The sequence below is a fragment of the Lontra canadensis genome, unplaced genomic scaffold (genome assembly GCF_010015895.1).
Source record: "Lontra canadensis isolate GAN:19392208 unplaced genomic scaffold, GSC_riverotter_1.0 scaffold59, whole genome shotgun sequence".
Taxonomy (NCBI): Eukaryota; Metazoa; Chordata; class Mammalia; order Carnivora; family Mustelidae; genus Lontra; species Lontra canadensis.
This window is the reverse complement of record NW_022631053.1, coordinates 2030949-2045476: the sequence shown is the minus strand read 5'-3', so window position 1 is coordinate 2045476 and position 14528 is coordinate 2030949. Positions and strand designations below refer to the sequence as shown.

The following is a 14528-nucleotide window of genomic DNA, read 5'->3' as shown; positions in this document are numbered from 1 at the left end:
CTTATCATCTCTAATATTCATTCACTGCTTATTGTCTGTCTTTCCTTCACTGTACTATAACGTCCTTCGGAGTTTTGTTTTCTGTTGTATTTAAAAATGCCAATAACAGTGCCTGACACATGGTAGGCGCTCAATGAAAATTTTCGTTAAAAAACATACTAATACAGTATGTGACAAATAATATGTAATAGAATGTAGCATAAGGTAGGGGAAGCATGAATAACACTTGGCTGTGAAATCCTAAGCGCGGGGATTTTACTGAAGGTAGTCGATGAAATGGAGGACTAATTGAGCTACAAGTTCATGGAAATTAAGTGTTCGATATTTGTTACTTCCTTATTCCTTCTAAACATTCCCAATTAAAACCATCCTTAAGCAAGATATTGGGCTTGTTTTGCTTCAACAGAAATCGCCTTAAAAAAATCTCAATTAAATTAACCACATACGTCTTCACACGTGGAAAATCAAAAGAAAAGAAACTTAGAATCTTCCCTTTCATAAAATGAATTGCAGGACGCCTATTCCGGGTTCCTGCCCAACTCCATTCCGCCCCAGACTACTGAAACTTTCACGCCTGGCCCCGCCCCTTCCGCTTACCGCACTGGCAGGAAGTTGGCTGATCGTGAAACCCGCCCCCTCGTCCGCGCGTAGCCCTCCGTAAAGCGTGAGGGATTTCACGACAGCCCAGGCCCCACCCCTTTCGCCACATGTCGCGCAAGTCTTCACGTCCGACGCCGCGCCACCTCCTCGCGCTGCTTCACGAACCTAGAGCAGCGCCGCTCCGCCTCCTGTCTCCCTCCTCACCTCCCCGCCCCCTCCCAGTTTCGCATCTCCTAGCCCGACGCTCCCGCTATAATCACGTGATTGCCTCATCCGGGTCCTTTGCGTTCTCTCTCCCTCTCCCAACATGGCGGCCTCAGGTGAGTGAGCGGACGAGCGCGGCCAAGGACCAGGCTCATCAGCCACTCTCCAAGCCTGATCCACTGATACCCTGGAGTCGGGGAGCGGGCGGCACCGCTTTCCTTCGGACCTTGGTGCTGCGGCAGGCTGGCGGCTTGGCCATGTTAGGTTATCGCCTCGGGATGTCTGGGGGGAGGGGAAGGACACCTTCCCCTCCCCCTCACACCCTTTTCACCCCGTCAGCGCGAGGTTGGAGCGGGGAGGAATGATGGACTCTGGCTTGAGTTGGAGTGATGAGGCGCAGAAAGATCTGTGGGAGGCGTGAGGCCTTCTCATAGACGTGAAGCACTGTGCCCGCGTGGAGGAAGGAAGGAGGCGGTTGGCGCGCGGACGGGTGCACAGTAGAATACGTCTCCCAGGCGCGAGGCCGTTGCGGACGGGAGTGGGGGCAGGGGAATAAAGAGGGGGGGCAGTTAGAACAGGAGCGCGAGTCGGTGGAGGGGCGGAGAGAAGGCGACGACGCGCCTGCGCGGTAGGAGAGACAAGGGTAGCGGACACCGGCGCGCCTTAAAAGCACGCGCGAGGGCCCAGATGGGAAGGTTTTACGCGCATGTGTTGCTTTCCCTATGTCCTTCCACTTTCTGCTCTTCCCGTTTTAGAGTGGGGCCCGGCCCCTATATTCTTCCAAGGGTGAATGTGTTAGGTTTGGAGGTTGAAGCTGCTGGAGTTTGGTGGGGGTGGGGAACCCAGTGTGGTGTGCCCACGTGTTGGCGGAGAGAAAGCAAGGATGGAGACCTAGATTTCCTCTAGGCCTTTCTTTTTTTTTTTTTTTTTTTTTTTTTTTTTTTTTTAAATTCAATCAGTACGTGTTTACTGAGCGCAGACTAGGGTAGGCATGGTTCTAGGTGTTGGTGTTGGATAAAATGGTGAACAAGATCAGAACCCTTGACAGCTTCCATTTTGGTTTATTTTGATAGCTCCGATAGTAGAGTTACCTTTTTTTTGTTGTTGTTAAATGCACAACTGGGGAGTGCTTTTAAAATAATACTAGTGAATAGAGTTGGGGGTTTTTTAGACGACTTTGGAGTCGAGAATATCCGTGTCCTACAGGTCAGCTTGCATTTCTCAAGGACTTGGCAGTGGGCTTTGGAACATTTTCAGCACCCATTTATTTTAGTTTAGGGGGTGATAGTTTCTCTCTCATGATCATGCAGTCTACAAAACAGTGCTTGAACCCTTGCTATCTGTAGACACTTCTCATCAAGAATTTATTTCCTCTGTTACATAGAAGACGAAAAATTATGTATGTTCTTGAAGAACGTTGAAGGAGTTGAGGTGCATTTGAATATGATGCCTTTCATTGGTGTGGCGCTTGACAGTTGACCAGGCTCTTTCTTGTGTGTATGTTGTCTCATTTGATCCTCTGAGATAATGTAGGCAGATGGTGGTATCTCCCAGATGAGAAAGATGAAATTAAATTTTCCAAGGTCATGTGGCTGCAGGTAGCAGAGCAAGGTCAAAATCTTTGAGACTCCTGACTGCCCTCCATTATCAACTTGGAAATAACAAGGTTGGCTTCCATGTTATCATGTGTAGGGTACTTATTAGGCCTGGATTTGCCGTCTTGATGGCTTAGTGCCATAATTTAGTGAAATGCCTGCATTCCCTTTTCACTATAATTTGTGGGATTTTTAAGGGTGGAAGACACTTTGGCGGTCTGTGCCCTTCATTTTACAGAACTAAGTGAAACCAGCACTGGTTAAAGGGATTTGCTTGATGTCCCCTTCTCCTGCTCTTCCACATTTACTCTAGACCCCTTTGAGCCCCTCTCTTTTCTTTAATTTGGTTCCATAAATTTTAGCACTGTAGTATATGTAAGGGACACTGATAGTATTAGAGTACAAGGTTACATCTGACAGTCTGCCTTTGAGGAATTTGAGATTTATCAAACTTCTTTTTCCATTTAAATTTTTTCCAATCTCATTAATTTTGTTCAGTGGCCAATATTCCCAGATTTGGCTGTGTTAATGAGACTATAAAATTCTTCATATGTTTTCAGATACTTCTTGATGGTGCCCAGTATCTTGTTGAAAGTTGATCTTATATTTTCTCAGTGAAAATACATGATAGAACTTAACAATACTCTTGTAAATGAAACTGAAAAATTCTTTGCAGCAATACCAGTATCCATTTGACCCATTACTGATTTTCAAGAATTGAAAGTGTCCCAGAGCAGGCTACTGAACTGCTTACTTATAGGGAATCAAATGTCTTTAATACAAGTTAACTTTTTTTTTAGACAAATGCTTTCAAATTGGAAAATAGTGCTGGTATGCACAGAAGGCCTTTCATTTGCATGGCGCTTCAAAATGTCATATGTGGCATCTCGTTTGGTTATTTTCATGGGAAAAGGACAGTATCCAACAGTTGTTTTCATACAGTGCTGGTCCTTACAGTTTAAAAGAGTTTTATTATATGCTTTTCACATAAAGTTTCCCCTGCTACCCAGAAGTAGAACATACTGGTTTTTTGTTTTGTTTTGTTTTTTTAAAGATTTTATTTTATTTATTTATTTATTTATTTACTTGAAAGAGAGAGCATGGGGGGTGGTCAGAGGGAGAAGCAGGCTCCCTGCTGAGCAGGGAGCCCGATGCAGGATTCGATCCTGGGACTCCAGGATCATGACCTGAGCTGAAAGCAATCACTTAACCAACTGAGCCACCCAGGTACCCCCCAAGTGCATATTTCTAAGTATGTGTATGCACACTTACAAGTACCCACACCAGAGTCAATTTTGAATTTTTATAGCTCTTCTCTTACCGAGAAGCTCCAAGTACTTTTTGTAGTGGTTAGCATGATGTGTGTTGGGTGCTTGTTTTATATTTTTTATGTAAATGAACAAATTGAGTATGGAAATGTAAAGGGAAGGCAATATGGCCTTTTTTTCCATTTGTGTCAATTTGAAGAAGTTGGGTCATGGAACTAAACTGGTGGGTCGAGGTGTTGGAGCATATTCTGACTTGGTTTTCATTCTCCACTGCTCAGCTGTAGCACACTAACGGTGAGACCTGTCGACACCATGGTATTGCATTGTGTGAAACCTCATGGCTTGGCTCTAAGGAGCAGCATAGGGGCGCCTGGTTGCTCAGTCGGTTAAGCCTCTGCCTTTGTCTCAGGTCATGGTCCCAGGGTCCTGGGATTGAGCCCCACATCGGGCTCTCCGCTAAGCAAAGAGCCTGCTTCTCCCTCTCCCTCTGCCTGCCCCTGTGCCTACTTTGCTCTCTCTCTGTCTCTCTGTCAAATAAATTTTTAAAAATCTTTTAAAAAGGGGGGGGGCAGCATAATTAGTCTAGTTCTAGGCACTTTGGTTGGGCTCACTGTATTTATACAGACCATATTATTTCCTTAAGGATATACTTGTTGATCATTAATTCATTTTTAATTCTGGAGGATTTGGCAGGATTCACTTTCCAGAAAGAAATGTCTTGCCCCATTAGAAGTCATTTTTTCTGCCACCCCCCCATCTCTTTCTTTGTATTTACCTATTCTGAACATTTCATATAAATGAAATCATACAGCATGTGGACTTTTGTTACTAGCTTCTTTCATTTAACATTTTTTTCAGGGTTCATCCATGTTACAGGATGTATGGGTGCTCAGTTCCTTTTATTGCAAAATCTATTGTATGGACATCTACATTTTATTTATCCATTCATCATTTGATGGAAATTTGGGTTGTTTCCAGTTTTTGCCTATTATGAATAATGCTGCTGCAGTCATGTACAGGTTTTTATGATACTTTCTAACTTCTTAGCCTGTAGATACTAACATTCAGAAGAATTGGTAATCCTGTAAAATAAGTGGGACTTAGTTTGGCAAGATCTAAAATGAAGAAACTTAAGTTTTGACACAGCCCCCTCTGATTGTTAAGAGTTTTGTGAATTCTCCTTCCTAAATAAGAAATAATAGCTAAAGATACAGAAGTAGGGATGCATTGTACAAATAAGCTTTATTGCTAATGGTGCTTTAAGGTGTCCTTTTGAGGGGCACCTGGGTGGCTCAGTCCATTAAGCGTCTGCCTTTGGCTCAGGTCATGATCCTAGAGTCCTGGGATTGAGCCCCACTTCAGGCTCCCTGCTCAGCAGGAAGTCTGCTTCTCCCTCTGACCCTTCCACCTCTTGTGCTCTCTCTCAAATAAATAAAATCTTTTTTTTTTTTCTTTCTTTCTTTCTTTTTTAAGTGTCTTGGGGCGCCTGGGTGGTCCAGTCCTTAAGTGTTTGCCTTTGGGTCAGGTCATGATCCCAGGGTCCTGGGATCCAGCCCTGCATGGGACTCCCTCCTCAGCAGAGAGCCTGCCACTCCCTCTCTCACTCCCCCTGCTTGTGTTCCCTCTCTCGCTGTGTCTCTGTCAAATAAATAAACAAAATTTAAAAAAAAAAAGTTCTTTTGAAATTAAGATCTAGTAGCCAGTCCATAGATTTTGTCACTTCAGGATCTGACAGTTGGTGCTTTTATTGCTAATACAGTACAGTGGTAACAGGAAAACGTTCTAAGAAAACTAAATGAATCCTCTAATTTTTATATACTGCAGCCTGATAAATCCTGAAGACTCTGTTTATTGCAGCCACTTCCAGTAGTGTGCTTTATATAGGGCTAACATCCCTTTTTATTTGTCCTTTTATGTATTGATGTGAAACCACCACTTAAACTAGTGGTTCTCAACCAGGAGACAATTTTGTCTCACCCACAGAGGAGTCATTTACAGTGTCTGAAGGCATTTTTGGTTGTCACAGCAGGGTGGGGGTTTTGGTACTGGCTGGACATGCTGTTAAACCTCCTACAGTGCACAGGACAGCCCCTGCACAACAAAGAATGACCCAGCCTAACGTGTCAATGGTGCAGAAGTTGAGAAACTATAAATAAAGAGTTAAGCTGGTATTAGTTGTAAAAAACCCAGTTTATTAAGGACACAGGTGTTTTGTCTCTCGTTTAAGGACTTGTAGACTTAAAAGTTTTTGAAAATGCTATCTTTTAAGCTCTTATTTAACCTATATGAGTATATAAAAAGCTTCATAAATACCTGGTACTTGTTCAGTAAGTTGCAGTAGTAACTAAATCAGAGGATTTAATATTCCTGGGATAGGGACGCCTGGGTGGCTCACTTGGTTGAGCGGCTGCCTTCGGCTCAGGTCATGATCTCAGCATCCTGGGATCGAGTCCCACATCGGGCTCCTTGCTCAGCAGGAAGCCTGCTTCTCCCTCTGCCTGCCTCTCTGTCTGCCTGTGCTTGCTCACTCTCTTTCCCTCTGTCTCTGACAAATAAATAAATAAAATCTTTTTTAAAAATTAAAAAAAAAAAATTCTTGGGATATGTGTGCGTTTTCCCTTAGTCCATGTGGTTTTGACCTTAAATAATTGAGACATTTACAATTTGTTACATGAAGTGGTTGGTTAAACTTTTTAACTAATTCACATCAGATTTAAAGGAAATTAAGAGTTGGACCAGTTAGATCATGTGGCAAGGAATTGATAAACCTGGAACATTAAACAATGCTTTCCTTAATCCAGAGAAGACTGTTGAAATCCTAAACATGTAATGGGCCGAGATTCTAGAGTAGCAAAGGGCATGGAGGATTTAGATAACATCATTTCTCAGTTATTCGAGTAAAATAGAGTGGAACAAACACTGGCATCCACTTTAGTTTACTGATTTTACTTTCTAAGGGCTAGTTAGTTCCTTTAAATCCGTTTCTATTTGTACTAAGTTATTGCTGCTGCTAGATTTTAAAAAACGTAAGTTACAGATCTTGTGAAAGAATTTTATCTTTTTTAATTTTTAAATTTTATTTTTTATAAACATATAATATATTTTTATAAGAATTTTCTCTTTAAATGAAGATCATCCATCATCCAGTGATTTCTCAAAATTTTTGGAGGAGACGGCAACAGAATCAGGAGAAATGAAGATATGTGTTTTAAAAAGGCATTCTGAACAAACAGTGCTTGAGTGCCTCTTTTTTTTTTATTTTTTTTATTTTTTTTATTTAGTTAGTTAGTTATGATGTTTAGTTTATTATTTTGAAATTTCCAGTAACATTAAAGGAGAGGAAAATTTGTTGGCCAAGAGTCCGGGGTTTAAAAAAAAATTAAGGGATACAATTTGAGAAACCCTGATCTAGAAAGTTGGTATAAGCCAAAAATCAGACCAAAGACAGGTTAATTCCAGATTCTGCTCTTTTTGGTAATAGATACTCACGTAGGACAAAGGGGACGGGGATGCCTTAATCGAATTATTGGTTTTATGTTGAACTTGACCTCATTGTATGGACTAGCCATCAGTTCTGTTTTTATTTCCCCGGTGACTAGACAGATCAATAATTGGGTATTAACTTTGGATACTAGGTTATGCCCCATGAGGGTAAGGATCTCTAGCTAGCATCATATTAGTCCCCATCACATTGAATTAGAGGATGTGGAAAAGGTGAAAATAAGCCTGTACACTGTGAGCATTCAACCTCAGAGGCAGGCTCTGTGTCTTGTGTTCACTTATTAAATTTCTCCTAGGCCTTTGCATATAAGCTAGGGGCAGTATCAGTGCTATAGGACCCAACCTCTGCATTACTGCTTTCTTTCAAAGCATAGAATAGATCCAAAGTATAACCTGGTCAATCAGAATTTCAGAGCAGGACTGGTAATAAGTCACTTCAAAGAATCATGAAAACTACGTTCAGTACCATCTTTTCTCCGTATTATTGCAGTCAAGTTCATCTGGTCATCTCATTGAGACCATATGCTCCAGGTTCTTAGTGTGTTCATTAACATTCATAGCAAGCAGGTCATCTTTATTTCCAGAAAGTTGGGTGTTTTGTTGTTTGTTTAAAGTGGGGAGGACAGAGGGAAAGAGAGAATACCTGCGGAGTGCAGAGCCCAAAGATGAGGAGCTCAGTCCCACCACCTGGAGATGATGACCTGAGCAGAAATCAGGAGTTGCCACTTAATGGACTGAGCCACCCAGGCTCCTCCTGAAAGTTGGATTTTAAAAGAAAGGATCTTGGTGAGAGAGGAACCTTCAGTTAAATGGTTGCATCATGTTACAAATTCTTAGTCTTCTTGGGTTGAAAATTAGATGAGAATTGGAACATGGAGGAGAAACTCAGGATTATAAAAGCCACAAAACTGGTCTTTGTTACAGCAAAGCTGCTTGCTTTTTTCTTATCATGTAGGGGCTGCTCTCAGGAGCAAGTTTTAGAACCTCAGTCCTTTCAGCTCTTCTGCTGTAGCTGCTGACTGGAGCCATCTCAGAAAAAGTCCTGAGAACTAGATAATTAAAGAGCTGAGGTCAGTCCACTAGAGAGAGCCATTTGGAAATGCGTAAAGCTTTCATAACCATAGAAAACCTTCATATGTGTTGGTTCTTAGGGTCGCTTATGTTTTCCCTTCCATACCCTATCTCCTTTTCATGTGTGGTGTTAGGGTAGGGAAGGAGAGAATTTTTTTCCATAGAGAGCAGGAAGAGCCAGCTCTCTGTAGAGTCTTATTGTGTGAACACTTTCAAATGACAGTAACACAGTTTACTGTGGTTATAATACCCTCCTTCTCCCATAGAACTAATAACAAGCTTAGAGGCTGGGGCTCCTGTGGGAAGAGCTCTAGATTTGGTATCCAAAACCCTGGGTTTAATTCTAGCTCTGCTATCTAATATCTCTGTAACTGTAGGCTAGTCATTTAACCTCTCTGAGACTTAGTTTTCTTTTCTGTAAATTGATAGTAATGATTCCTGCCTCATGTGGTCATTTTACAATCCTCATAAATGCCAAAAAGAATGTTATTAGGGGTGGGAGTTTTGTTCTAGTTCTGTGTATACCAGGAGTGATGGATATAGTCACCTGTCTTAAACACAAGTAGTTACTAAATAAAAAATTTCCCATGATATATGAGTGAATATAGTAGAAATTAAAAAGTTGACCCCCACCCCAGTCTTAATGTTGAAATCTTTCTAGACCCTTTCCCATACATAAATAATTTATTTTGTCAGTTTTCGTTGGGTTTTCTTGCTGTGCCAGGATGTTGTGCTTTGTCCTTATTTATATCTGTGTAATATACCATCACATCCTTTGGTGGCCCTTTATGATGCTTTCTTTAACAGTAGTGCACTGTACAACTCTTTAATACCCAAGGAATGACAATCTTTCTTTTGCTTTTTCAAAACAGCAAAAAAGAAGAATAAGAAGGGGAAAACTATCTCCCTAACAGACTTTCTGGCTGAGGATGGAGGGACTGGGGGAGGAAGCACCTATGTCCCCAAACCAGTCAGCTGGGCTGATGAAACAGATGACCTGGAAGGAGATGGTAATTTTTCCCCGCATCATGCATGGAGTTTTCCTTCTCTTCGAGGCCAAACCCATTCCATAGTAATGGTTCACACTTGTAATCTGAAAGGAATTTACTTATTTTATATAACACCGAGTCTTATATTTGTGTATTCCATAGAATTTTTAGGTTTAGGCTGTAAGTTTATGATTAGGGACTGAAGTGATTCAGGAGAGCTTAGTACTAGTTCTGGCTCTTATTAACAGGCTTTTCTCAAGGTATTAATTTAACCCTCATTTTCATTTCAAAAGTTGAAGACTAGATTACTGAAATTCTATGACGTCCTGATACATGTAATCTATGAGCTGTTTATGTTCAGGGATAATTTGTTCTGGGAGCTATTTTCTAGGAAGTCATGGATAAACAAAAATGATCTGAGGAATGGGACAGAATTGAGTTGTATTTGTTTTGTTTCATTTTTAAGAGGAGGATAAACCATGAAGAAAACACTATCCACCTAAAAAGTTAGGAATGTGAGAATTGTCAGCAGTGTTTAAATACATTTGGACTGCGAGGGTTTGAGTCCTGCCTCTACTAAGATTATCATCTACTGCTCTGCCATCTTTGTGATCTTGGGCAAGTTATTGAATATTCCTGAAATCTGCATTTCTGTTTCTGTACAGTGGGAACAATCTCACAGGGTTAGGGAAAAGATAAGATGGGATATAATGAATATAAAATACCTGGCTCATCCTAACATTGCCTAAGTATTTGATACTTTTCTTTTTCTTTGCTGCATAAGGAATGAGAGTTACCATGATATTGTTAATAAAAGCCTGGGCCTTTAAAGGCCTCAAAATACTTCAAAACCAAGAGACAGTGAATACTGAGTCTTTTTGCATTGCTAACCTGATTCTGACATTTCAGAAGCACTTTCTCTTAGATAAAAAGGGACTTAACCAAGGGCACTTTACAGTTCTTTCCTGATGTAGCTTATTTCATCCTTGGCAGTTAGCATGGGTTCTCTTCGTCTACAACAGAGGTAAGGGAAGTTTGCTCTAATTTCCTCTGTTTACTTTCCTATCCTAGTTTCAACCACTTGGCACAGTAATGATGACGACGTGTATAGGGCACCTCCAATTGACCGTTCTATCCTGCCCACTGCTCCACGGGCTGCTCGGGAACCCAATATCGACCGGAGCCGTCTTCCAAAATCGCCACCCTATACTGCTTTTCTAGGGAACCTGCCCTATGATGTGACAGAAGAATCCATTAAGGAATTCTTTAGAGGATTAAATGTAAGTATAAGGGGTTAAGGCCATTAACTAGGTATGGAGAATGACTAGATATTAACTAGATATGGAGAGAGAGATACTGGTTGTGACTATCTCTGAATTTCTAAGCTAGGAAAGAGTCTGAGATTGAATCTAGATGTGGAAGAAATGGGTGTTTAGGCCCTTTGAGAATGTTCTTGTCCCACACTCTTTTTTAGATTTTATCTGTTTGTTTGTCAGAGAGAGCACACAAGCAGGGGGAGCAGCAGGCAGAGGGAGAAACGGGCCCTTATAAGTAATAGACCCAGGAGCACCTGCCTGGCTCAGTCAGTGGAGCAGTGGACCCTGAGACCCTGATCTCGGGGTCATGAATTTGAGCCCCACATTGGGCATATAGATTACTCAAAAAGTAATAATAATAATAATAACCCAGTTAGGTTGTAAGGCAGAAAGTTTGTCTGAATTCAATTCTGTTAATGACACTCAGGCTTATATCAAAATCACTTTTTAATTTTGAATATGAATATCTTTAACTGGAAAATGTGTAATTTATACTAACAAGAGTGTGCTGAAATGTATTAAAGGTTCTGTGAGCTTGGTGCCACATATAGTGGAATTCACAGTGTTTATAGGCATGCTTAAAAAGCTTAAGGGAGGATGTTTGGAATGCTGATCTAGAAGATTCCAGAAAGATGGAAAAGTGAGCATACAGGTCCTCAGGAGAAGTCCTTTTTCCAAACTTTGATTTAAAAAAATACTTGGGACATGGGGTACCTGGGTGGCTCAGTCCATTAAGCATCTGTCTTCAGGGGCACCTGGGTGGATCAGTCGTTAAGCAGATGCCTTTGGTTCAGGTCATGATCTAGGGTCATGGGGTCAAGCCCCACCTCAGCCTTCCTGCTAAGTGGGAAGCCTGCTTCTCCCTCTCCCACTCCCCCTGCTTGTGTTCCCTCTCCCGCTCTGTCTCTTACTGTCAAATAAATAAATAAAATCTTTAAAAAAAATAAAAGCATCTGTCTTCAGCTTGGGTCATGATCCCAGGGCCCTGGGATTGAGCCCTGCATTGTGCTCGCAGCTCGGCAATGAGTCTGCTTCTCCCTCTCCCTCTGCCTGCTGCTCCCCTACTTATGCTCACTCTCTGTCAAATAAATAAATAAAATCTTTTTAAAAAATAAATAAAAATACTTAGGACACCTGGCTGGCTCAGTCAGTAGAGCATGTGACTTTTGATCTTGGGTTGTAAGTTCAAGCCCCACACTGGGGGTAGGAATTATTTAAAAAACAAAATCTTAAAGAAAGATACTTAAGACTTAAAAAATCAGAATGAGTCACAATTTCCAGTTCTTTTGGGTTTTCTCCAGAGTTTTAGCCAATGGGAACACATTAAAAAGTACATTTCCTCGGAGTGCCTGGCTGGCTCGATCAGTAGAGCATGTGACTCTTGATCTCAGGGTGGTGAGTTCGAGCCCCATATTGGGAGTAGTTCCCCCCCCCCCTTAAAAAAGTGTGTTTCCTTTAAAGATCTGCTGTCTCCTTCACTCTTACTTTGTTTTTGACTCCGTAGAGTCTATTCTCTGCACTGGACTACCAACTTATGGGTGGCTTTTTTGGTGGTGGTTTTGTTGTGTGTTTTTTGTTTTGTTTTGTTTTTATTATTTTTTAAGTATCTCAGCACCCAGTGTGGGGCTCAAACTCAACCCTGAGATCAAGAGTCACATGCTCAGGGTGCCTAGGTGGTTCAGTCAGTTGAGCATCTGACTCTTGGTTTCAGCTGGGGCCGCGATCTCATGGCTTATGGGATTGAGCCCTGTGTCAGGCTCTGTGCTCAACAGGAAGTCTGCTTGAAGATTCTCTCCCTCTGCCTATGCCCTGGCTTGAATGCTGCTCTCTTTCTCTCTGTCTCTCTCTAAAATAAATAAAATCTTTAAAAAAGTCCCATGCCCTACTGACTGAGTGAGCCAGGCACCCCACAATGTGATTATTTTTTTGACTGCCACCTATAATTCTCCTCTCTGTATGAATTTGTAGTACAACTAGAAGGCTGACCTGTTTTTTATTTCATTTTCTTGGCCTCTTCTGTATAGTGTTGAATAACCTCTAGCCCACTCAGGCTTCACTGTTAATGCTCTAGAATTGGTCTGGAGCTACTTCTCCTTTGATATTTTCTTCCTTTTCCTGCTCTATTGAAGTGGTGGCTTAAACTATAATTTAAAAGAGGCTATAACAAAATCGGCGTCTTGGGAGACAAAGAAAAGTGTCACATCAGTGCTGCAGAAGAATATAACTTGAATACATGCAAAATACCGAAGGATTGAAGTAAAAGGGTAAGAAAATATATGGAAGCCATCAAAAAGCTGGCCAGAAAATAGCTAAAAGTATTTGGAAATGGTCCTAAAATTGGAAATGAAGAGTACATACCTGTTGTAAATAATAAATACAAATTAGGGCAAGGGAAAGTTTTTTTATGAAACTTGAAGGAGTCCTGCAAACCTGCAATTAGAAAACAGGGTAACCTCAAAACCAGGTTAGAGTAAATTTTTTCTGTGCTTTAAGAGTTCACCAGTTTGCCGTCTTAGAACTCAACAGAAGAGGTAGGCCTGATAGAGGTTTACGATCCAGGTTTGATTCAGCCAAGCTGTTGTTAATATACGAAGATAGTAACATTTCTCAGGTAAGGTCTCCAAGAAGTACACAGCCTAGAAACCTGGCAGAAACGGAGTTGAATTTTTGAAATAGAATTGGAAATAATGTATTGAAACCAATTATAAGGGGGCGCCTGGGTGGCTCAGTGGGTTAAGCCTCTGCCTTCGGCTCAGGTCATGAAATCAAGGTCCTGGGATTGAGCCCCGCATCAGGTTCTTTGCTCAGCAGGGAGCCTGCTCCCCCCCGCCCCCCCGCCTGCCTCTCTGCCTACTTGTGATCTCTCTCTTTCTGTCAAATAAATAAAGTTCTTTAAAAAAATAAAACCAACTATAATATAGGCATAAAGAGATGACTAAAATAAACTGATTCTGGAATGGATAGTTGATTTTTATTGAAAAACAACTAAAAACTTGACTTGTAGAATGAGGCAAAAGTCAGGGATACAAGGACTACCCTGAACTCAAGTTCATTTTTTTTGTTTTTTTTTTTTGTTTGTTTGTTTTTTTTAAGGGTTAAATTCATATTATTCAAATGGGAAAGGTTCAGTGGCTTACAGTGAAGTCTGTCTTCTGTCCCTTTGCACCAGTTTTCCTTCTGGAGACAACCAGGTTCTCGTGGTTTGTTTTTTTGTTTCAAGTAGGCTCTAGGCCCAGCGTGGAGCGCATTTTGGGACTTGAACTCACAACCCTGAGATTAAGAGTCAAGCACTTAATGGACTCAGCCACCCAGACGTCCCAGTTGTTTTGTGTTCTTCAGAGAAATTCACTGCATATGCAGTGGTTGGGGGGTGCGGGGGAGACAAATGAACAAGAACACTCAATTGGGAAATATGTTTCTTTACTCCTTCAGATCAGTGCAGTGCGTTTACCTCGTGAACCCAGCAATCCAGAGAGGTTGAAAGGTTTTGGTTATGCTGAGTTTGAGGACCTGGATTCTTTGCTCAGTGCCCTGAGCCTCAACGAAGAGGTAAAGAAAAGAAAAGAAGGTGGGGAGTTAGAGGGGTGGGAACTAACCAGTCTTAACATTTATCAATATATTTTTGGTTGGGTCACTAGCTATTTCAAAGATTGTCATAATACCTACAAAGAAAAGCACAGTGTAACACCTGACATTCAAATCAAAAATCTAGCAGGTCTCATTTTGCTTTAGCAAATTCAGTAGGCTCCAATAACTCAGGGAGGTACTCCGGTGGAAAGTAATGGAAGAAACCCACCACAACCAAGTCTTTAATAGAAGCTCTCATCCATTCATTCAAGGCTTTGTTTCAACTCTCATGGCTTTGCTTTTTAAAATAATCTGACCAGGTCAAAGCAAATAGAAAAATGATGTTAATCAGTTTAGTGTTAAAGGCATTATCTGGTTTTCAGGGAAGTTAACAGTGTTTTTGATCATTTTAAGAGA

The 14528-nt window shown here is 41.3% G+C and overlaps 1 protein-coding gene across 4 annotated transcripts in view; it reads left to right on the top strand.

The window, feature by feature from the left end:
- The first annotated feature begins 798 nt into the window (after positions 1 to 798).
- EIF4B (eukaryotic translation initiation factor 4B) overlaps positions 799 to 14528 on the top strand; it is a 29617-nt gene continuing 15887 nt past the window's right edge. For all 4 annotated transcript variants that reach the window (XM_032876695.1, XM_032876694.1, XM_032876693.1 and 1 more), the window contains exons 1-4: positions 799 to 920; positions 9112 to 9249; positions 10300 to 10508; positions 13977 to 14093. In XM_032876695.1, coding sequence (XP_032732586.1) covers positions 908 to 920; positions 9112 to 9249; positions 10300 to 10508; positions 13977 to 14093 — 477 coding nt within the window. In that variant the 5' untranslated portion in view covers positions 799 to 907. The remainder of the gene's footprint in view (positions 921 to 9111; positions 9250 to 10299; positions 10509 to 13976; positions 14094 to 14528) is intronic.